Source organism: Notamacropus eugenii, chromosome 3, assembly GCF_028372415.1.
Source record: "Notamacropus eugenii isolate mMacEug1 chromosome 3, mMacEug1.pri_v2, whole genome shotgun sequence".
NCBI lineage: Eukaryota > Metazoa > Chordata > Mammalia > Diprotodontia > Macropodidae > Notamacropus > Notamacropus eugenii.
Genome location: NC_092874.1, coordinates 8,416,063 through 8,440,805, shown reverse-complemented (window position 1 = coordinate 8,440,805; position 24,743 = coordinate 8,416,063). Strand labels below are relative to the sequence as shown.

Sequence of the window (24,743 nt, the reverse complement as noted above, 5' to 3'; positions counted from 1 at the left end):
GAAGCAAGAGGAAAGGTATGTTCTCTAACAATCTTGCGACCATCTGGATGGTTTCCATTCCATTCATTTCATTCCAATGTATTGTAGAAAGCATGTAAAGACCTTTGTAAATTAAGGGTTCATTCTTTGGTGGTGACAAAAGTTCCTTCTCAATATTTAGCATTTCCTTAGGACTTTGTGGTCTTATTTTTTAAAAAAGGCTCTCCTATCGCTGCAGATAACAGTATATAAAACTTCCTCTTAATGATAACAGACTTAAGACTATAACATGGATGCCTGCGATCATACAACAGCAAAGAAGCTGAGGTTGAATCCTCATTGCAGCTTTCAGGAAAATCTTCTATTCTTCCAGTAATTTCCTACATACCAGGCAAAGATTCAGTGTTGTATAGTAATTCACTAGTAAGTGAATAACAACCACTTATCTGCTTCACTTTTCTCTTTCCTGCTCTAACCTCATAGGAAAATGTGCTTCATTGTCTATCGTTCAAATCCAGGGGTTTTCATTAAAATCAATCTGAGTTCAGTCTCTAGTTTTAAAAATATATTATAAATGCTATATTTATTGCTGTCTTGTTTGACTTTGATTCATATCAGAGAACGTTTCCGTGAATTTATAGCATTCCTCCAAGCAATAATCCATTCATTCATATCACAATTTGAGCAGAAACCAAGAGTGTAAAGTGAGGTCCATTTGAGGAGTGGCCAGGCTGTTGGATTGAGGGAAGCTTCATTTGTGGTCAGAGAAAATCACATCTTCTTCATCCTGAAATAGGGAAATGAGGACTGCCCCATTCCTCTCCATCACTGTAGCCCACTTGAGGGACTGTCTCGAGCTCTCATCTTGGTTTTACTGGGATGTAGGAAGAGAGGAGAAGAAAGGAAACATATTGTGGCTTTTCTCATGTGCCAAGAGTAAAACATTCTCTTCTAATATGTGATTTTATTAATACATGTCAGATCATTGGAATCAGGCATAGAGAGATATTCTATTTCTAACTAGATCAAATCAACTTTTAGGTAAAATGAGGCAGAATGTTAATTGTAGAAATCATAGGCACATCACAAAAATAATTTTAGGAAAGTCTCTTGCAAGCCCCAGGGTTTAGCATAAGGCACCTTGCACAGTCTAAATAGTTATGAAATATATAAGTAACTGACTGAATGAAAGTAGAGATCCATTCATTCTTTGGATTTTCATCTCCAGCACTCGGCACAGGGCTAAGCATATACCAGGCACTTAATAAATGATGATTGACAGATTCAATTCAGTTTAATAAACATATAATGAGCACCTACTATGTGCTAGGCACTGGGCTGGATTGATTAGAACTCATAAATAAAACAGTTTTTTAAATGGACTTAAATTGAAGGTCAATTTTTAAAAATGAGGGCATAGATCTCTGGGATGTCTAGGATATCTTCCCAACTAGACATGTTCTAAAATGATTCCAAATTCCAGGCATATCTGGACCTGGCACATTGTTATCTGCAAGAGTGAAGAAGGTGACAGGGATTCAGGCCCACAGCTGATACATATCTTCCTTTCTTCCTCTCTGTTTTTATCTCTCCCTCTGTTCTTCCTTCTCTCTGTGCCTATGTCTATCTCTTTCTCTGTCTTTGTCTTTTTATCTGTTTTTCATAACTAGGGATCTATAAAGTCATAAAGAGACTTAGTAGCACTATGGTGTTAAAAGACTTCCTAGGGTTTAGAAGTGGAGGAACCTCAGAAAATATAACTTTTGGGGTCCCTATCTTGAGGTGTATAGATTTTTGTGGGTGTGTTTTATACTTTTATTACTGTTTTTCAATACAATTCTCTTCCTTCTAATGTTATGAATTTTATCTTACACATTTAAAAGTAGAATTTGCCAGACTGCCAGGGGAGTCCATGATGCAATAAAATGTTAAGAACTCATTGTTCTAGAGATAGACAACTGACCCTCTCATTCTATTGAAAGGGAAACTGAAGTTTAGGGGATTCAAGTGATTTGGCCAATGGTAGGTAAGCTGCACCTGAGATGAGAACCCACATCTTTTGACTCCATCCTCTTATCACTCTACTCCCTTGGCTAAATAACCTCTGCAGGAATTATGCAAATTTTCATTTTCTAGAAAGTGGTAAATGGCAAGGTGAACTTCCTAGCCAAACTGACGTATTTACCAGGACTCTTCAATTTCCTCCTTAAAATTCCATTGTGTTGATTTAGCAACTACATCTCACCTTGAAACAAGATAGACTTTATGCTTGAAGGATCCCTAATGTGAGGGGCTTAGGTGCTGACTCATTCCTCATCCAGGGGGCCTATCAGACTTAAAGATGCAGGGAGACCTGACCAGATAATCAGGGTGTGGAGCTTTATACTGTAATTGGCCTAGGAAGAAAACTTCCTGCTTCCAGGTCTGGTATCACCAGTGTTTAATCCTTCATGATTGTAAAGATTTTCTTTGGGGTAAAGAAAGGTTAAGATGTTTAAAAAACACTCCCCAACCCAGCCTGCAGTCATCTGAATGTACTTGCCTCCAGTGCTCCTTTCATTGTGACTGCAATACACACACCCCTTCTCCTCATCTGAAATACATCTGGGTGGAAGAAGTCAGTTGGCCATGTCCTCCTTCCATCCACCCCCTTCTCCTTTGTTGTTTGTTTTTGGAACACATGTTGGACTGGGGACGGGCAAACAAGGATAAAATCATTTTCTTTTTGCCCATCTGAACCTTTGCCAGAGATTGATTAGTTCAGTAAAGATTCACATTTGATATTTCAGTGTAATGGTTAGTGAAATATGCCCAGTTTATTTCATCCATCCATCCATTCAGCCATCATCCCTTTCTCTTAGGAATCGAAAGGCTGAGTGGTGCAATGGAAGTTCATTGATAATAGGGCTTGGATCTCCATTGCTCTTTATGTGTCAAGCACTGATCATGGTACTTCATACATAGCTGGTGATTCACAAGTTACCGTTGAATGTTAGAAAACAGGGTTCATTCTGTGTCTCGCCAATGACTGCTTCCAATCACTTCACATTCTGTTAGGGAGGAGCTCTTTTTATAACTTCAGAATGTGAGATGACATTTAGTCTGGCTCAGTGAGGCAGATATTACCTTATGTAATGACCAGAACTTTACAGTTGGCAAAACACTTTTGTGGTGATTTTCTCATTTGATCTTCTCAACATTCTGTACTAGTCTACTCTTAGGGGCAGAAGTAATTTTGTGTTATTGAGCACTGGGGGAACCTTTGTCAGGGTCAAACAAGATATAAAGACTTCAAATATGAGCCTGGGAATGCGCTGTATGCTTGTCATCCAAGGACCAGTGTGGTCTGTTTATCAAAGGTTCATCATCAGGGGGATTAGTCACAAAGCAATAAATCCTTTGACCACACCAACTCTTGAAGACAGACCATCAAATTACTGACAGATGTGATTGCTAAATCATTGTCCACTATATTTGAAAGACCTTGCAAAATAGAAGAGGATCCAAACTTGATGAAACCACTGTATCTAGCAAGCCCCGGACAATGCCAAACTGTGATTCACATTTCAGCTAGACATTTCCCCTTCCCAACCCACACACAGTTACCTTGTTCTACCTTGCATATGATCTATTTCCACATTTTTGCTTTGGGTCCTTTAGTAAAGTAAACACTATGTTTGTTTCATGAAAGAGCATGTAAGTTGATAATCTTATGTATCTATGTATCTTATGTATCCATTTATCTCATGTATCTAACTAATCTTTTCTGTGACTTCCAGATCCAAACTTCCTTCTCTGGCAACTATTCTTTTATAGAATTCTGTTCCCATCTATGAGAATATAATATTCTCACGATGATAGAGATGTCCATTAATGGAGGGATGACATATGCCAACATATTCACAGATCCTTTAAGTACAGAATAGTTCATCATTTCAGTCATCTTTACAATATCTCTATTATTAAACCGTGCCTAAAATAGATATGGGAAGTAGAGAAGATATGTACTACAGTGGGGAAAATACTGAGCTGGGAATCAAGAGATATGTATTCAAGTCTTGCCAAATATGGTCACTTGAAGATATAAGAGAATATCTTAGCCTCTCTACGTATCTCCATTTTACAAATGGAGGATAAGCAAGATAGTCTACACCTTACAAATCTTGGTATAGCATTGAGTTTGCAAGAACATTTGATGCTAGTGGTAGTGATGACCCAATCAACAATCATGAATTGAGCACATCCAGTGTGCCAGCCTTGTACTAGGTGCTGTAGAAACAAGCTATAGCCCCTGCCATAAAGGAATCTCTATTCTATGATGTTAGTGTTGCTGTCAATCATGATGCTAGAGTCTTTGAAGTAAAATTTCCTGCCTTACCAGAATGCTTTACCACAAATGCTCAAAATGGAAATGAACATTTTTCCTTCACAATATATCAAGATTCATTTTAAATTTTTAAAATTTATTTAGTATTTTATTTTCTCCATTTACATATAAAAACAACTTTTTAACGTTTAGTTTTAAAACTTTGAATTCCAAATTCTCTCCCTTCCTCCCTCTCCACCTCACCCCATCGAAAAGGAAAGTAACTCGATATAGGTGATACATGTGTAATCATGCAAAACATATCCATAATAGTCATGTTGTATCACCAACTTTCTGTCAAGTGAATCATAGAGGGTGACTGACTAGCAATAAAATTGGGGGTTTGATGCAATGCATGAAAAACTTATAATATCCTGGCAAGTTTAAGGGAATTAATGGGAATGGGAACTGAAGGAGTATGCAGGGGACTTTTATCTGACTTAAACATCATAGATCGAATGCTACATGAAAGGGAAAAATGTAAATGTTATCATTAATTTGCATAAGACAAATTTCTGATGTATGAACACAGCGAGAAGTTCATGCAAACAGCAATTTTCATAGCATAATTCGGTTCAATTCCTTTATGTGACATGTCGATATTGACTTGTAAAATCTGAGGATATCAGAATGGGAAGGGACCTCAATGTCCACCTAGCCTATCCTGTCCTAAGCAAGATTCTCCTTCAGATGCCATCACAGAAAGGAGGAAGCAGAATTGTGAAGGGGGCGAGGATGCAGAGGACTCAGAGGTAGAAGGAAACACATCTTTAGTCATTTGCTGGTTGTGTGACCCTGGCAAGTCACTTAACTTTTCTCAGGCTCAGTTTCCTCATTTATACAATGAAGAAAACCTTTGTGAAGATCAAATCAGCTAATCTACATAACCTGTTTTGTGAAATTTTGCTATATAAACAGTGATTATCATCATCATCATTCTTTTTTATAACATCACATGCTTTTCTTTGAGCAGCCCCAGAAAAAAGTAGCCTCCTTCTTCCCTCAAGGCAGTTCATTCTAGTTTGGGATAATTCTAAATGGAGGAAGATTTTTGTTTTTTGCATAAAACCCAAGTTTGCCTTGTTCCATCTGCCAACTAATGCCCTTTCTTGCCTTGAGGATCAAACAGAACAAATCTAATCCGTCTTCCACGTCATGACTCTAGCAAAGACATAAATATCTTCATCAAATGTGTTGCCAGTTTTAAAGTTGCACTAAATCCAGTGGATTTTCAGAGATGACATCCTTATTTACATATGTACAGTTATACTTTCAGAGTGCTTTTCCGACTTCTCTTTTGGTAATAACACTGCTTTCAAACAGGTCATTGAACACCTTGGACCTTTGGAACTGATTCTCAACACCCCAAGCCATCATCGGGTTCACCATGGTGAGTGAGAATGGAATCTATGTGTTGTTGTTTTTTAAACTTGGACACACACTTTTTCTGGAAGTCCTTTGTGGAATTTTATTGGAATTCAGCTATTGTATCAGAGAAGAAGAAGCCCAATCCTGACTTGTGAGCCTGGCTTGACCTTAATACCAAGGCATGTAAGGAGGTTGTCTGCTTATCTTCCCCTCCTTGGCATCTCACCAGCCCAAGTGAAGAGGGAAATGGATTAAGTAGCCCTGAGAATGATTCTCCTAGTGGCATGTGATGGCCTTGACACAGAACCTTTTGGTGTTCTGCTAACACATGGATGGGAGCATGACCTGGGAAATCTGGTACCAGCATGCTCTGCCACATCACAGCACCCCTTTTCCCACCAGGCAGTTCCATTTGAGCCATGTGTGAACATGTGAGATGGCTCTTATGTTGAACAGTTTCACTTATTCGATTGAGGTAGCAGCTTTATTGTACTTCTTCTGTGCTACCAATGCTATCTAGTCACTTAAGTGCTAAGATTAAGTGAGTTTTCTTCTCCTGAGGAAACAAATGGGAAAAGTGTTTAGGAATAGGAACTTTCTCAAGTCTCAGTGGATCATAGATTTAGAACTGGCAGAGACTTTGTAGAGCAAGAAGCCTAACCTGATACCTATCCTCCAATTTAACAGATGATGAAATTGAGCCTCAAATACATATATATGTATACACATACATGTATATATATGTATGTGTGTATGTGTATATATACATATATTTATTCAAATAGATAATTTCAGTTTCTTCATCTATTAAATTAGAATGATATTGGAAGTTATCTCTGAGAGTTGACTTATGATGATCAAATGAGATAGTGTTCGTAAAACATTTTGCATATCTAAAATTTCTATAAATACTTGCTCTCATTGTGATGGTTGTTAGTAATGTTAATATAAACACTTTAATTGTAACAAATTTGTTGTTGATAAGTTGTTTCAGTTGTGTCTGACTCTTTGTGATGCCACTTAAGGTTTTCTTGGCAAAGATACTGGAACGGTTTGCCATTTCCTTCTCTGACTCATTTTACAGATGAGGAAACTGAGGTCAGTACTTTTAAGTGGATTCCCCAGGATCACACACATAGTAAGTGTCAGAGGCTAGATGTGAGTTCAGAAAGATGAGTCTTCTTGACTTCAGGTTCAGTGCTGCCCTATCTACTGCCCCCATCTCACTGCCCTCTTAAATCAAATCACTAATAACTAACCAGATAAAGTAATCATATTATGAAAAAATGAAACTCAGTCTCTGTTTCATGAGAACTCTCATCATTTAGCAGTTGGAGTTAGAAGACATTATGGTGGCAATATCTTAATGAGTTCTCCAAACTCTGGGTCATTCATTGATTCTTTGATAAATTATGGAAGTAAGGGAAGAAAAGACACATTTTCTTTCACAGATGACAACACATAGTTTCTGAAAGATAAAATGAATTATACGTCACAAAATCAGATGCATAAAGTAGAAAAAAATGTGAAAGTGGAATCAGCCATGTCTTTCAGTGTCCAATTCAAGCTACCTTCATTCCGATCTCCATTTACTCTCTAGACTTCTGTACCTCTTTGAGGATAAGGAATATTTTGCTTTTATTTGTATACCCAACGTTTATCAGTGTCTGACATATAGTGGGCAGTCAGAGGGTGCAGTGGATGGCGTGGTGAGTCTGAAATCAGAAGGACATCTTCCTGAGTTCAAATCTGGCCTCAGACTTACAAGCTATGTGACCCTGGGTAAGTAACTTAACCTTGTTTGCTTCAGTTTCTTCACTGATTAAATGTGCTGGAGAAAGACATGGAAAATCACTTCAGTATGAATGCCAAGAAATTCTACATGGGATCATGAAGAGTTGGACATGACTGAAAAGACTGAAAAACAATGGACATATAGTAAACATTTAATGAATGAACTATTTATCTGCTACATATTTTCTTTATCATATCTATTTACCTACCTACCTACCTACCTACCTACCTGTCTGTCTGTCTGTCTGTCTGTCTATCTATCTATCTATCTATCTATCTATCTATCTATCTATCTATCTATCTATCTATCTATCTATCTATCTATCTAGTCATCCAGTTGTCTGCTTAGTTATTTGACTGCATTGCCATAGTGCTAGGATACTAGTGTGCAGATGTTCAGAGAAGAATAGTATTTCTTGTGTGAGGGTTTGCTGAGCCCTTTTCAGGGCTGCTCTCCAACTTTAGTGTCCATCTGCCACCAAGTTCCCACCTGTGGCTCCAAGAAGCTGTAGCATGCATAGCAGCCAACAAACTTATATGCCTCACAAAAGCAGGGGACAGCTTCATGACAATGTGATTGGCACCTACAAGAAAGCACAACGCAACCATCATCAGTACATATGCTCCCATCATGATGAACACTGATGATGTCGTAGAAAAAATTATGAAGACCTGGAGACCCCTGTCATTAATGTTCCAAAAGAAGACAAGCTTAATTCTGGGTGATTTATTATTAGAGTTGGCACAGACTATCTAACATGGCAGGGAGTGCTTGGGAGGAACAGAGTCAGAAATAACTGCAGTGGTCATTTACTACTGAAGATTTTCCCATCTCATGACATTCTCACCAAACACCATCTTCCATTTACCCAGATGCAATAAAACCTTGTAGTTTCAGCCCTACAGTAAACATTAATGCTTAATAAGCTATGTCATTGTTAAGAAGAGATAGACAGTATATAAGAATGGCAAAGGTGTTGTATGGTGTAGAATGCTGCACCAATCATAGACTTAACCTCTCCAAGTTAAACATTAACATTCAACAAATGCATTAGCCCCAAGGCAAGGCTATTATCAGAAAATTTAATGTCAACAGATTAGAGCATTTCTCTGAGTGAGAATACTTTACTAAGTTGGAGGAAAGCTGAACCAACACATGACTGACAAAAGTGGAACAGAAAAGGAATGGACAACTTTGAGAGATTTAGTGTACAGCACTACATTTGCTAATCTGGGGCAAATTACTCACAAACATTAAGATTGATTAGAAAAAAATGATGGGAAACAAAAAAAAAAAGCCTGCTTTTAGCCTAGACACACATCAGCTCAACTTAAAGATCTGTACCTTCTGACTGAAAGAACCAGAAGCTACAACACTCAGCCAACATCATGAATCGGAAAAAGCAGACGAAAAGTGAAAAAACCATAGAATCTTTCTATGGGGATACGAACCAAAACACAAACACCAAAGAGGTCAGAGCTGAGACTGTACTTCCATCTGAAACCTCAGATGGGACTATGAATTTCTCGCAAGCACAACTAGATTACCTGGAACATCTGAAGAAGGATATAAAAGAAAAACTGGCCAATGATTTTAAAATTATAAAAAAAGAATTCACTGATGAGAATATCACTCTGAAAAAGAAAATTGAACAAATGGAAAAGGAAGTTCAAAAATTAACTGGAGAGAATAATTCCCTAAAAGGAAGAGTTAATCAAACGGAAAAGGAAACCCAAAACCTAATTGGGAAAATTGATCAGATGGAAAAGGAAACCCAAAACCTAACTGGGAAAATTGGTCGAATGGAAAAAGAAGTACAAAAATTAAATGGAGAAAATAGCTCCTTAAAGGGAAAAATTGGTCAGATGGAAAAGGAGATGCAAAAGCTAACTGAAGAAAACAATACGATGAAGATTAGAATTGGGCAAGTAGAAACTAATGACTCAATGAGGCAACAAGAATCAGTCAAACAACATCTAAAGAATGAAAAGATAGAAGAAAATGTAAAATATTTAATTGGAAAAACAACTGACCTGGAAAATAGATCCAGGAGAGAAAATCTAAGAATTATTGGCCTGCCAGAAACCCATGATGAAGAAAAGAGTCTGGACAATATCTTCCAGGAAATCATCAAGGAAAACTGCCCAGAAGTACTAGGCTCAGAGGGCAAAATAGTCATCGAAAGAATCCACTGTTCCCCTCCCAAAAGGGATCCCAAACTCAAAACCCCAAGAAATATAGTTGCCAAATTCCAGAGCTATCAAGTGAAGGAGAAAATACTGCAAGCAGCCAGAAAGAAACAATTCAACTATCAAGGACACACAGTCAGGATCACACAGGACCTTGCAGCTTCTACATTAAAAGATCGAAAGAATTGGAACCCAATATTCCGTAAGGCAAAGGAGTTGGGACTTCAACCAAGGATCAACTACCCAGCAAAGTTCAGCATAACATTTCAGGCAAGGAGAAAGTCATTCAACGAAATAAGGGATTTCCAGAGCTTCCTGACCAAAACACCAGAACTCAATAGACAATTTGATCTTCAAATGCAGGTCTCCAGAGAATCATAAAAAGGTAAAGAGAGGGGAAAAAACAAAAACAAAAACTTGCTACTCAATTAGGGCAAACTGTTTACCTCCCTATAAGGGAAGATGATACCTGTTAATCTTGAGAACTGTGCAGCTATTACGATAAAAAGCATATATGTAGAGGGAACGGGCATAAAGTAAATGATGTCATGTCAAAAATATGATTTAAGTATGAGAAGGGGTTGTAATAGGAGGTGTGGAAAGGGGGAAGCAGAAAATGGCAAATTATATCACAGGAAGAAGTGCAAAACTATAGTAGAGGGAAGGAGGGGAGGGAGATGAGCATTGTTTGAGAGGTACTCTCATCTGATTTGTTCAAAGGAGGGAACAATAATCTTAAGAAGATAATCCTAACTAGCTCTATAGGTAGTAGGAGGGGAAGGGGGAAGAAAGGGGAGGGTGGCTAAAAGGGAGGAAAGAAGCAATAAAAGTAAAGAGGAGTAAAAGGGAGGGGGGCTAAAAGAAGGAGGGGAAGGCTGCAGGAGGAGGGGGAGAAAAGTGAATACTATTGAGGAGGGGAAGGGAGACGGGAGAGCTAAAAGCACAAATGGTGGGAAAGAGGTTGGAGGGAAATACACAGATTGTAATCATAACTGTGAATGTGAATGGAATGAACTCTCCCATAAAACGGAGACGGATAGCAGAGTGGATTAAAAGCCATAATCCAACAACAAAAAAAAAAAGTAGAATTGGTCAAATGGAAAAGGAGGTACAAAAGCTCACTGAAGAAAATAATTACTTAAAACTTAGAATTAAGCAAATGGAAGTTAATAACTTCATGAGAAATCACGAAACAATAAAACAAAACCAAAAGAATGAAAAAATAAAAGATAACATGAAATATCTCATTGGAAACTCAACCAACTTGGAAAATAGATCCAGGAGAGATAATTTAAAAATTATCAGACTACTTGAAAGTCATAACCAAAAAAAAAAAAAAAGCCTACACAGTATCTTTCAAGAAATTATCAAAGCAAACTGCCCTTATATTCTAAAATGGAATAATGGAAATGGAAAATGGAAATGGAAAGAATCCACCAATTACCTCCTGAAAGAGATTCCAAAATGAAGACTCCCAAGAATATTGTAACCAAATTCCAGAGCTCCCACATCAAGGAGAGAATATTGCAAACAGCCAGAAAGAAATAATTTAAATATCATGGAACCACAGTCAGGATAACACAGGATTTAGCAACTTCTACATTACAGGATCAGAGGACTTGGAATATAATATACTGAAGGGAAAAGGATTAGGATTACAATGAAAAATCACCTACCTACCCAGTATAACTGAGTATAATCCTTCAGGGGTAAAATTGACATTCAGTGAAATAGAGGACTTTCAAGTATGCTTGATGAAAAGACCAAAGCTGAATAGAAAACTTGATTTGAGTCTTCACAAGACTCAAGAGAAGCATAAAAAAGTAGTTGGAAATTGGGAGAATGCCCATCAAATGGAGAATAGCTAAACAAATTGTGCTACATGTGATGAAATACTATTGTACTATAAGCAATGTTGAGCAGGATGCTCTCAGAAAAACCTGAAAAGACTCACATGAGCTGATGCAAAGTGAAATGCACTGTGTACAAAGTAACAACAATATTGTGAGATGATGAGCTGTGAATGATTTAGCTATTCCCAGCAATACAATGATCTAAGGTAAATCTGAAGGACTTAGGGTGAAAAATGTTATCCATGCCCAGGCAAAGAACTGGTAGTGTCTGAATACAGATTGGAGCATAGTTTTTTTTTTAAAAAAAAAAAAAAAGAAAAGAAAAAAAATGATGTAGAAGTTTAGAAGCTGCTCAATGAAAAACGAGAACTCCATAGGGTTTACAGCAGGATGGTCCATCTCTCTCTAAGAACTTTTTGTTTGCTGATGATTATGGACCCAAAACAATCTCTGAGGCTGAGATGCAAATATATACATTCACAAACACACACACACATACATGCACATGTGTGTATGTACATGTATGTATATGTATGAGTATATAGAGATATTTACACATATTTCTATGCACATGTACATGCATGCATACACATATGTATATATATTTGTGTATATGTATATGCACATATGTTTATGTGCGTATGTATACGATGTGCACATGCATGTGTATGTACGTACGTATGTTCATACACGTATGTGTACATATACGTGCATACATACGTGTATCTATCCATCTATCTGTCTATCTAATACCAAGAATAAGGAGGTTCTCCACCAGCCAGCACTGCACCATCCATAGGTGGAACCATCAGTGACAACTAATAGAGAAATATTGAATGCTGTGAGTGAATTCCGTTTTCTTGGCAGTGTGCTTTTCAGGGGTGTACACATAGATGATGAAGTTGACACACACATTACCAACATGAGCTCAATATTTTGGAGGCTCCGAAGAAAAGTGTGAAAGAAAAGAGGTATTAGGCTGCCTAACAAACTGAAGATCTACAGAGCTGCTGTGCTAACCACATGGTTGTATGTCTGTTAAACCTGGACATTATGCCATCACCATCCATTTGAATTGTCTTAGGAAGATTTTGAAGATCACATGACAAGATAATGTACCAGACAGGTGGATTTCAGAAAAAAAAAAAAACCCTGGAAAGACCTACATAAACTGATGCTGAGTGAAGTGAACAGAACCAGAACATTGTACACAGTAAGAGCAACATCGTGTGATGAACAACTTTGAAAGACATAACTCTTCTCAGCAACGAAATGATCTCATTAATGGAATGACAGTTTCAAAAGACTCATGATGGAAAATGCTATCCACATCCAGAGAAAGAACTGTTGAGTCTGAATGCAGATCAAAGCACAATATTTTCTCTTTTTTCTCTTTTTTTTCTTTCTCATAATTTTCCCCTTTTGCTCTGATTTTTCTTTCAAAACATGAATAATGTGGAAATATGTTTAATATGATTATAGATGTATAGCCTATTGCACGTCATTTTGGGAAAGGAGGGAATTTAGAACTCAAAATCATATAAAACTGAGTGTTGAAAACTAAAAATGAAGAAATTAATTTTAAAAAAGATAACTGGTTAAATTTAATAAGCAAGTATTTTGTAAATGAAATAATAAAAAGTAAGCTTTTTTTTTGAAGAAGTGGTACAAGGACACTCTCAAGGTCTCTCTAAAGAGCTTTGGAATCAATGGTGAGACATGGGAGACACTGGCACAACATTGCCCACATCAAAGAAGGCACTGTGCTGCATGATCAAAGCAGAATTGCAAGTGACTCAAAAGAAATATGAGATGTGCATATTTAGAGACATCTCCACTCCAAATGTTCACATGGACTATTTCTGCCCAAGCTAGGATAAAGCCTTTCAAGCTCATATTGGTCCGAAACAGCCACAGTCAGCTGCACTGTACTTTGACCCCAATATAGTAAAGATATTTTAGTTCTCTTCAAGCATGAAGGACAAAAATCGATAGGACTACGTCTTATTTTCAATTCACATTCCAGCAAAGATGAACTTTTACTTTTAAAGAAATTCCTAAGCATTTAAACATTTCTGAAAAAAATCAAAGAAACAAAGTTACACAATAATCTAATAAGACTTAAATAGAAAGAAAAAAATAGAGATAAGAAATCATGGGTCAATATATTTTCAATAGAAATTCAGTGTAGTAAGCAGAAACAGTATGGGAATTGAAAGATCTAAGTCAGACACTTCTTAGTTGTGTGACCCTGGGCAAGTCATATAATTTCTCTGAACCTCGGTTTCCCTTACTCAAGTCTAAGAGGAAGTTGTTATTTGCATTAAGAGTTGTTACTGAGTTACTGTGGGGAAAACACTTCGTAAATCCAACAGTCACAAATGGAATCATTGTAAGGATTTGTTTTTAGTACATTTTTTTTAGTGAGACAACAGCCCCAGAAAAGCCATGGTATTTCTGAAGTCTTGATATTATTCAACAAGGCCAGACTAGCAGCTGGTTCAATATTTTAATTTCGTTCTTGGTTCTTTGGTGACAATTTTTGCCTTTTCTCTTTTCTGTTTTTGTCTTTTAGGCAGAAATCGTTATTGCATAGACAAAAATTTTGCTGGCACCCTTATTATTTGGGATAGAATTTTTGGTAAGTAGCATTAATGGAAATCCATCAAGCAAATTCATGTTCTTATTAGCATAACAGAAATGAATGGCTTTTTAAGTGTTGCTCATTAAATATCTCTTTCAGGAACATTTGAAGCAGAAAATGAAAAGGTGTCATATGGCCTCACCCACCCCATTAACACCTTTGAACCTCTCAAAGTACAGGTATGACTAATTTCTTTCATTCTTGGGGAATAGGTCAAATACAGCCAAGTCAAATCAAACAATCATTTATTGCCTACTCTGTGTGTGTGTGTGTGTGTGTGTGTGTGTGTGTGTGAGAGAGAGAGAGAGAGACAGACAAAGAGAGAGAGACAGACAGACAGACAGACAGAGGGACAGAGAGAGAGACGGAGAGACAGAGAGAGAGACTGACAGAGACAGATACAGACACAGACACAGAGAGACAAAGACAGAGACAGAGACAGAGACTCAAGGGGGAGACAGAGACAGACAGACAGAGATGCAGACAGATGGGGAGACAGTGAGTGGAAAAGAGGAGGTTCCATGACTTTCCATGGTGAAATATGAGGGCCAGTATGCATCACAGTCATTGCCTGAATCCCATATTTCTTGTCTCTGAGGATTGTTTTCTTTTCTATACATTGCTGCCTTAAATATAAAAATCCAAGAGATTTAACAGGTATTTATCAGATATCAGTTATGATAGAGCCTCTGTTCATTGGAAAACATCTGTAATATCCCATGTTTAAAAAAAAGTCTATCTTGCATGGATTCCTGCACCCTGGTACATTTTAAACTAATCAAGCATTTGAATCAATCAAAAAGCTTTTATTAAATCCCTATTATATATCAGATGGGGTAACTAGGTGGCACAGAGGAGAGAGTGCTGGGTCTGGAATCAAGAAGACTCATCTTCCTGAGTTCAAATCTGACCTAAGACACTTATTAAATGCATGACCTTGGGCAAGTCATTTAACTTTATCTTAGTTTTCTGATCTGAAAAAAAATGAACTGGAGAAGGAAATGACAAACTGCTCCAGTATCTTTGCCAACAAAACCGAACTGGGCTCACAAAGAGGCAGATGTAACTGGAAAAGAACTCAACTGCTATATGTCAGACACTGTTCTGGATTCTGGGAATGAAAAAGACAATTTCTGAATCAATTCCTCATTGACATAAGCTTATATTCTAACTTAAGAAGGCTAGTGGGGCCAGTAACCACATTTACTTAAGGTCAAATGTCAAACAATTACAATTCAAAGAGGGTTTAGATAAGAGTAAGACTGCTGGTTGACTTTGAAATTCCATCTGTTAGATAGATGCGTTTGGCTGTGCCAGTTACATTTTCCTTGGTCACATAAAAAAAGAGGAGGATCTGAAGTTCAGCTCAAGGATCTTATATGTACCATTTAGTTCACAGACAGTGAGGGAAACATTTGGAAATAAAGATAGTTGACCAACAATACTATTTTTTGGAAATGATCTTAAAACTGGAGAGTCCAAAGGGACTTTTAGATCAAGGAGATACAGATTAAGGCAGTGGAACTCCTTTTAACTCACATCCTCCAATAATGCAAATAACATCTGAAATAAGCATACATATACACACATAGATATAGAGATGTGAGAATGTATTTGGAAGTATCTCTATCTCTCTGTACTGAAGGAAGCTCTTGACCTCTCTTTCCTACTCAGTGTAATGAGCATGCCCTCACTAGTTTTAGCAGTTTATTGAGATATATCATATTGATTATTCATTCAATGGCTGTTCAGAGAAAGCAAGGTTCATTGTAAACTAGGTTACCAGATAAAGTTTAAAGAAGGAGGACCTCTGTTGATTTCTCAAGGGTGGGCTACATTTTGATTCAAATAGTCAACATGTTAGTCATTGCCTACTATAATATATGCCTCAAATTCTTATCTACTTCCCCCCATATTCATCCAATGTGCTTTCTCCTTTCTTCTTTTCTTTCCTTTCCTTCTCCTTTGTCCCATGTCTCCACTCTTTCTTTATTTCCTTAATTCCACTCCCCCATTCCTCATATATTTAGGAAGTATTTACTCTGGGACAGGAATGGTACTCGGGTGCACTTCGACGGCTCCCAAGAAGGCTAACACAGGACTTCTGAGTTTCTGAGCGTGCCCAACACAGTGTAGTCACTTTCCTTTTACAAAAAATATTCTGCTTTATTTGTATTCAGCTCCTAGATGTTTTATTCTCTTTCACTCTTGAGCCACTTTATATTTCTAACATTCCAGATGAAATGCCCTCCTTCCAATATCTCTTTAACATGTTTATTCTCCCTGTTAATTGCAGTGATGCCCATCTTTTCTCCACTTATGCTTAGGGCACACTGCCCTTCTCACTCTTTCCCTCCAAGTTGATAATCTCCAATAGTTCCCTCATCCATGCATCTGTGTTCTACTTCCTTAGTTGTTTGAGATTTCTTCCTTTGACTCTGTCAATAAAACATCGAAGACGAACAGTTTTAGGTTGTCAGTTACTTATGGCCTCAAGTATAGCTAACATGGAGTGAAGCAGTCTCAAGTTTCTCATAATTTTCTAAGTATCTGTAAAAGATTACTTGGATTGCAGTAGTGTGTCCTAAGCTGCCATTGGGACTTTGTAGACTTGGTTTTCCACTGGACAACATTTCAAAAACTGTGTTGCCTAAAAATTTGACCATTTAATAAAAGCATCAAATTTTGGCAAATAATGTTTAAAGAGGTGTATTATCTGTTGTTCATTTGTTCAGTTTTGTCTGACTCTTCCTGATCCCCTTTGGGGTTTTCTTGGCAAAGATACTAGAGTGCTTTACCATTTCCTTCTCCAGCTAATTTTGAAGATGAAGAAACTGAGGCAAACGGGGTTAAGTGACTTGACCAAACTGTTTGAAGTCATATTTGAACTCAGGAAGATGACTCTTCCTAACTTCCGGCCCAGCACTCTATCCACTTTGCTACCTAATTGCTCCATAACCACCACCACTACTCATTTCCAACATTCGCATGGACAAGAGCACAGAAAATACATTTTGTCATTAGAAATGGAAACCCAGAGTATAATCCTCTAGCTGATACTTCTGGAAGTGGTATCTCCTGAAAAAGATTTTCCACTACAATGGTTTCTTAAATTTCTCTGCTCTTTTCTTATAATCAGGAAAATAATTTTGAGCTGGAGAAGCAATGTAGAAAATACAATTGGGATTCATTAAAAAATACTTCCCCAAACATGCATATTGTTTCATTCAAAAAGTTTCCCCTCAAAGGCACTTGATGTTCAACTGCTTAATTTATTGGTGTGGTCAAAAGGCTTTAAGGGAAAGAACCATTCACCCCAAATTCCATGTAATAGTGAAAGGAAATATAATGCTTTGGTTACATATTTATTTAAACTTTTCCTCACCTAGGAGGAAAAAAAAAGTAAGCAATACTTCCCCTTCCTCCACAGTTTCATCACTTGCATTATATTTGGACTACATTTTGGATCACACCTGGGTTCTGGAACAAGTTGTCTGTCCTATTCAAAGGACCAGGATGGAGTCCTGGCAAACCTAGGCTTGGTCTTCTTGAGGAAATCCCTGAGGTAAGGAGAATTCCCACATCCTGATTTACTTTCTCACAGCAATTTTCAACTCTACAGGAGCCTATTTACTATAAATTGGAGACAAGCAACATGGAGACTTTGAAAATAGGGGAATTAAGGAAAGGGGGGAATGGATTTTCTGATTGTGCCTCCTTCCCTTTCCACATTGATATAAAGAATTTACCAAATCTTGAGCATTTTTTCCCTGAATGTTATGAGTGCTTTTTTGTATAAAGAAAATTAAGGGCAATATAAAACCAAACAATCCTGATGGAGAGCTCCCTAGGAATTCTAGTCTAACTCTCCGTGGAAGAAATAAGCAATGTTGCAGATGCAAGTGCCATTTAATGAACAAGTATTTCTTAATCTGATGGCTATGCTTGTTAGACACTGAAAATATGAAGATGATAGTAAAAAGTCCCTGCCTTCAAGGGGCTAACATTTGCTTTTTTGAGAGTAGGATAGGAATATTCTTTGTAAATCAGTTACCTATTTTCGCTCCGGTACCACAAAAAGAGTTTAGTAATTGCTACGTTACTCAGGAGAGTAGACAATGATTATATAACCCAGTGAAAATTAATTCACTGTAAGGACTGTTTCATCTAGGATGGTTGATTACTCAGTCCCAATTAATTGTCCAGTTTGATGATTTTCTACCTCCCAACCACTGGTAGGGTCAGGGTTGGAGAACAGCAAAGTTGGGACTTGAGTAAGGTCTGTGGGCCTGGTTAGCAGCTCCTTAACATAGGGAGAGATGATAGGGCTGAATAGAGGAGGAAGAGGTTTCCCTCTTCTGAGAGGATTAGAGATATGGAGTAGCCTTTTAGTCAGGAGACTCTGCTGGAGTGGATAGAAGAGAGAGCAAGGAGAAAAAGGGTTGTGTCTGTATTGGCAAAAGGGTAAAGATCAGAAATTAGTCACAGCAAAGGCCAATACAGACTAATGAAAAGCAAGGCTCACCATTTAGGCTGGAAGATTTAGTGTCTTGATCAAATTGTAGCAATTTTAAAAAATCTGGACATGATTTCCATTTGAGATGACTGCTCATGTTTTCAGGCTTTTATGCCTACCCAAATGCAGCTGTCCTAGTTACCATGGATGAATTCTGCCTCTGTTGCCTTCATTCATCTTCTTGGTGGTACCTGATTATCCCACCTTCTGTTTTGTGTAATTCTAGAGTTCTCCATTATGTTGGTATCAATGGGTTAGGAAAAGGCCTAAATGACCATGGTCATCCGTTGCTCATTCATTTTTATGATCAGGATCAGCTTCTGCACTGTTCTTTGGTGATTTTTATTATCTTTAACGTGAAATCTATCAGTAACCAACCTGATAGAGCTGAACAGCACTGGTCATGTCAGCTAAGTTGCAGCCCTCATGTTTTATGACTATAGGGACTGAGACACTTGACAGTGGTTGATAGTTAAGACTTCTTGTGACCAGAAATAACCTTAGTTTGAGGAGAGGGATAGGATAACCTTCCCTCTTCAAGGGGAATCATACTGGGAGAATGGTGGAACTGTTCCTAAAATAGTTTAAATCTAACATTCTTGGCACTGCTAACCTTTGACCTCTAATCCCTGAGAGGAAGTAGGGAAGGGAGATGGCAGACAGGAGTCTGGAGCAGGCAGAGGTCTGTCTGATAAGTCCAGAGATGTTACTAGCCTGAAGCAGAGACTTAGTGTCTCTCCATTTGTTGTGGTTGTGTTCAAATTAGACTAGAACTTCTAACACCTAAAAATCATTCTAAGTAGGAATTATTTGGGGGGACAGGGGAATAAAGGGGCCACAATTACAGTACTATTATTCACGGCCCTGTCTTTTTTGGTGAGGACCTGTAAAGCATCACTTTATTACCAAAGATGGGGTTAGCTGACCACAAGGACATTTCTCTCCTTGCCATAGGTCACAGGAAAAGAAGTCCCTTATGCCACCCATGTGTCTGGCTCACTCCAGCTGTATGCTCTTGTGCAGTTTGCTCTTATGCTTGGTTTTTATGAGGACACATTTGCTGACAAAGGCGTAAGTAATTCTCCTATGTCTAGCTAACTATGAGGTGTATGATCTAGTCCCCTATTTTCCAGCGGAGACATGCTCTCTCATTATATCAGGTCAATCACCCCAATTTAATTCATTCCAGGAAGAGTCTAAGTCAACTTTGGAAAAAAACTCATGTTGAGGGATTTGAATTCAATTCACACAGAATCCCTAAAACACTGATTAGGATATGTCATCAGGGGTAGTTGCTGGGAAGGGCCCATGTCCAATGGTATCTTAGAAAGTTTTATAAATTAGTTAGCTTAGGCATAACTGATGACTAGAAAATGCCTTTGGGATTGGGCAGAACCAAGTTCCAAAATAGGGAATAAAACATTTTTTGGAGAAGTACTTTATATCCTTTTTACTCTTTGTACCTTCATTAAAGGAGTAGATTCATATTATTTCCATCAAGAAATATTTGCAGAAAGGTTCACTATCATTGTGTCCCACCCTTATTTCTTTGGATTCCATGGTAGCTGTGAGGAAGGCTACGGAAAGGGCCCATGGGCAACTTACAAATTCATCCAGGAGAGAAAACATGGCTACAAACGATCACAATACAAATTTCATATGAAAAACACAGTAAGAGAAGAAAAACCAGTTTGAAGGAGAAATAAATTATTCCTGTCTGGGAGTCATCATGAAGGTGCCACAGAGAAGATGGCAGTTGGCTCAGTGCATGGCTTGTGTGACGTGGAATTTGGAAGATCTGGGTTCAAATCCTGATTCTTTACACTTATTAGCTGTGTGATACTAGTCTTAACTTCCTTGAGTGGCATTTTTTTTTCTCTTGTCAAATGAAGAATTTGGACTAGATGGTCTCTAAAGTCCCATGAAAATAGGGGAAGCATTAAGTCAGCAGAGTTGTAAAGTTATTCTGCTTTAGGATGAAAGTAAAAGGTAAGAAGAAAAAAACACCAGGATAGAGCATGCACCATTTTGAGCTCACAGGAGCAGTGGGTCTAGAAAAGTAAGCTTGACTCAAGCAGTGGAGGTCTTAAACCCTAGACAATGGAGTTTGGACTGCTACAGGAAATGGAAAAAAAAGACATTTTTGATCAGGGATCTGACCATAAGAGAGGAATTCTTTTGCAAGATTCCTCTGGCAGTGGTGCGTGGTGCCAAGTGAAATTGAAGAAAAAGGAGCTGTGAGGATGGAAATAATGTTAAATGACACCAATGCACCAATCCAGGCAAGAGACGGTGATATCTTAGCTAGAACAGTGAACCTAAAGTGAGAGGAGATGAAGGAGAATTATATTGAAAGGGAATTCATAGAATATAAGGAATAATTGTATGGGTGTTGACAGAAGAAGGATGGGTCAAAAATGAATCCAAGGTTGATTGACCAGGAATGGTGGGACCATTAAGAGTAAAAGAAATAAAGAAGATGGGTTTGAGAATTGATGAGATTAAAGTGTCAGTGGAACACTGAGTCAAGAGGTTCAGCAGACAACTGGAAATTAAAACAAAAGAACAGCCGCAACAACAGAAAACTGGGTCTCAGACAAGTAGGTGGGCCCAGAAATACAGACATGTGTCATAGGTTAGAAGTGGGGAGTGTTGATAAGATAACAAAGGAGGGAAAGGAAAAGAAGAATATTCTTGGATGAAGTTCAACATTTGGACCTGAGCTTCTTAGCTTGGATCTCATGGACCCTCTTGGTGGCGGTCTGGCAAAATCAATGGGAACTTTTCTCTGGAAAGAAAAAGGACAAAGAAAATCACGGATATTGAATTGCTGTTATTATAGTTTATAGATCATTTATAGATGATAGTCTATGACCCCTTGATTTGGAGAATTATGAATCTCTGGTCTTCTTGAATTCAAATCTAGGGTTGTAGCTACCATGGGACTGAGGTACTATGAAGAATCTTCACATTCAAAATGAGAAGTATTAAATTTTGTTCTCAAAACAAATATGTGAACAGAGAAAAACATATTTTATGAATAAACTATCAACTCAAATAAATTGGTGTATCTGATGTCATCAGGAAACAAGGAATTCTGGTTGCTTTTACATTCTGAATGATGGGAAGATTCCTTAGAGTTTTTTGATGACAGAATGTTATTGAGACCAATTTTTGCTTCAAGGCTATTTGGCAAAATACATGTATGCACATTTACATGTTGTCAACTTAAAAAAAATTATGACTGTGCGTACAATAGCAATCCATTTTGTCTGTTTTGTTTTGCTTTTACCCCAAACTTAAATAAAACCCTTGTGTTCACACTCCCTTCACATCTGCTAGAAAGGTTACTTGGGATACATTTGAAGAAATGCTGAGTCATAGGAAAAAATGACCACTTTATCTCCCATTTACTGGAGTGAAAAATGCTCTAGTCATTGTATTCCACATTGGAAAAACAATCTTGAGGTTATACTACATGGAAATGTATGTTTTTTCTAAGAAAATTTCTCATGATTAAATCAATTTTCTTCTTATTTCAGTCATCTCTCTGATACTTTAATATGTCCATGATTTCATTAATGTGATGAGTGCAAATGGTCCAAAACCACCCCCCTTTCCAACCCATCCCGGGTGATGTTCATCCATGTTCCTCCCCGCTATTACACCTAGTCTTTCTCTGAGTATTTTATTATTTTCTAAGCATCAATGTACCTCTTGGTTGTCTATCTGTCGTCTTTAATTTCAGAGATTTCATTAGTATAAAGAACTACCTATAGGTCAGGAGTTCATTTATGAAGTAGAGCTTTAGGCAGCTACCTGGGGTACCAGGAAATGAAGGGAATTATTTGCCTAGGAACACATAGATAGGACTTGGATCAAGGTCTTCCTGTCTCCGCAGCCAGCTCTATCCCCTAAGGACACTTCCACTCTCTCATTACTCTTACTTTGACATTCCAATAGTTCTACAGTCTCATCTATTTAGCCATTCTTTTTAACAATGAAGATTGTGAACCATTTGTGGCTGTCTCATTCATGTGAGTCTCCTCCATGTCCTCACATAAAGTTGCCTCAGGATATCTAGCTATGTTTCTACAGGTCATTCTCATATTCTTTTCTGTGTTAAAATTGTGTCTTGTTCTGTTCACCCTAACCACCTCCTCAAATTTTAATCAGTAGTGTAAATTTATAAGAAGTCACTGCAAAGGTACAACAACAGGAAATAAGATTACTAAGGGGAATCTGGAAGTTCTATACAAAGCATCCCAAAGATCAGAGAACAGTTTGCAAACTGTATTATATATTAACTAAAATTCACATCCTGGTAATATTGCTGAATCAGCAGAAGTCACCTAGGTGCTGCTATCAGGATTCTAGTCCTATGCTTTGTAAATTCCAGATTAACTTGACCTCTACAATTCCAGACTACCAGAATATCAAAAATGCTGATAATTTTGAGATGATTTGGATATGTTAATGCACTCACCCCAAGGTGGCCCGGAAAGGAGTTGGTCTGATTTTCCCCCAAACCCTATAAAAATGAGACCTCCAACTCCTGCCCTTAAGCCCTCTTCCATCTCCATTGAGTTTATGCTGTCTGGGTTTCTGACTCTAATCTGTGGCTTCTCATCTTTATGCCTTATTGAAGTGGTATTGCAGCCTTTTTTCCCACTGTCAATCATTGTCTTTCTTGAGTTCTCAGTGAACTGGGTGTGCCTTCCCCTGTTTCATAATTTCATGAATTAATAATCAATTCATTTGCCAATTGGTGTGGATGTCAATGGATTGATGGTATTTCTTCCTCTTGTGTGAACGATCTTTTTTTTTTCCTCCTAGTTATACATGTGTCTTATAACATCCTTTATATCAACTATCTTGTACAATTAAGCAGTGTGTTGCAGCCTACACATACCCACAATTCATCTGTGCATTACCCTCTCTATGTTCTCCTGATTCAGGTCTTCAGTGCTTCCTTCCCTACTCCAGATCTATGATCCCCTACCACAGAGACATGCAGGGTCACTGAAAGACTGGTATGAAAAAGACAAGTCTTTATTTTCAGGCTGAAGGATGGGGTTATTAAGAGAACATTGTGATTGCCCAAAGGCTACTTCTATATTATCCTCTTTTTATTCAATGCTGTGTCTGACTCATTTTCCATATTCAGTGTCTATATTACTAACTTTTAGAATAAATTCCATTGGGTGTCTATTCAAACGCCTTTCATGGTCCGTAGTAAAGGCAATTTTCATCCACTTATTTTTAAGTTTGTTTTTCCTTTGTGGATAAGCAGGCTGAACTCCTTGAAGTGCTTAAGAATCACATTTAGGAAGGTCTTCTGTGTTTATGATTGTTGCAATTTTTTAAATGCTTGATGATGTCACACTTTACATATGCAACCTGTCGTTTATTTCCTCCATGAGTGATGAAATTTGAATCCAAGAAGGTTTTTCACCACAGCCAAGACTTTCCCAACAGTGACACCTCTCTGACCAATGCAGGATGCTGGATAGTACAGTGAAATAAGTATTGGCTCTGCAGTCTTGGGTTCAAATCCCTATTCCTTTATTGTATGACTTTGGAAAAAACATTCCTCCCCTCTGGGCACCAGTTTCCTTACCTGCAAAAATGGGGAGAGAACTGAACAAGATAGTCTTTATGTCTTTCCTAGTTCTAAATTTCTGAGTCTCCCATTCCATGATTACAGGAAGTACTAGCCAACCCTTTAGTCATCTTGGCTGTAGAATGAGGCCTGACACCAAATGCTCTGAGTGGGGCATCATTAGCACAACCTCCATCATCATTCACTTTAAAAATCTCTTGCTAATCTGTTCCTTCACAATCTCAGCAGATGAGAATGTCCAAGCATTAACAATTGGGATGTTTGGCTAAAGCTGAAAGAGGAGCTGGGACAAATGGTTCTGATTCTCAGGCCCTGAGGCTCCCACCCCTCTGTGCCATGAAAGGACCTTGGCATGGTGTGCAGATGAGTGTGGTAGCAAGTTCTCCCAGATGTTCTAAATAAAAGTCCCT

At 37.9% G+C, this 24,743-nt stretch overlaps 1 protein-coding gene across 5 annotated transcripts in view; it reads left to right on the top strand.

Annotated features, from left to right (window-relative positions):
* Nucleotides 1-24,743, top strand: part of AGMO (alkylglycerol monooxygenase) — a 413,111-nt gene that overhangs the window by 193,907 nt on the left and 194,461 nt on the right. For all 5 annotated transcript variants that reach the window (XR_011976493.1, XM_072650817.1, XM_072650818.1 and 2 more), the window contains 5 exons: nt 5,669-5,735; nt 14,126-14,191; nt 14,294-14,373; nt 17,625-17,759; nt 19,665-19,781. Coding sequence is in view for 4 of the 5 variants with exons in the window: in XM_072650817.1 (XP_072506918.1) it covers nt 5,669-5,735; nt 14,126-14,191; nt 14,294-14,373; nt 17,625-17,759; nt 19,665-19,781 (465 nt within the window). In the remaining variant the exon portion in view is untranslated. The remainder of the gene's footprint in view (nt 1-5,668; nt 5,736-14,125; nt 14,192-14,293; nt 14,374-17,624; nt 17,760-19,664; nt 19,782-24,743) is intronic.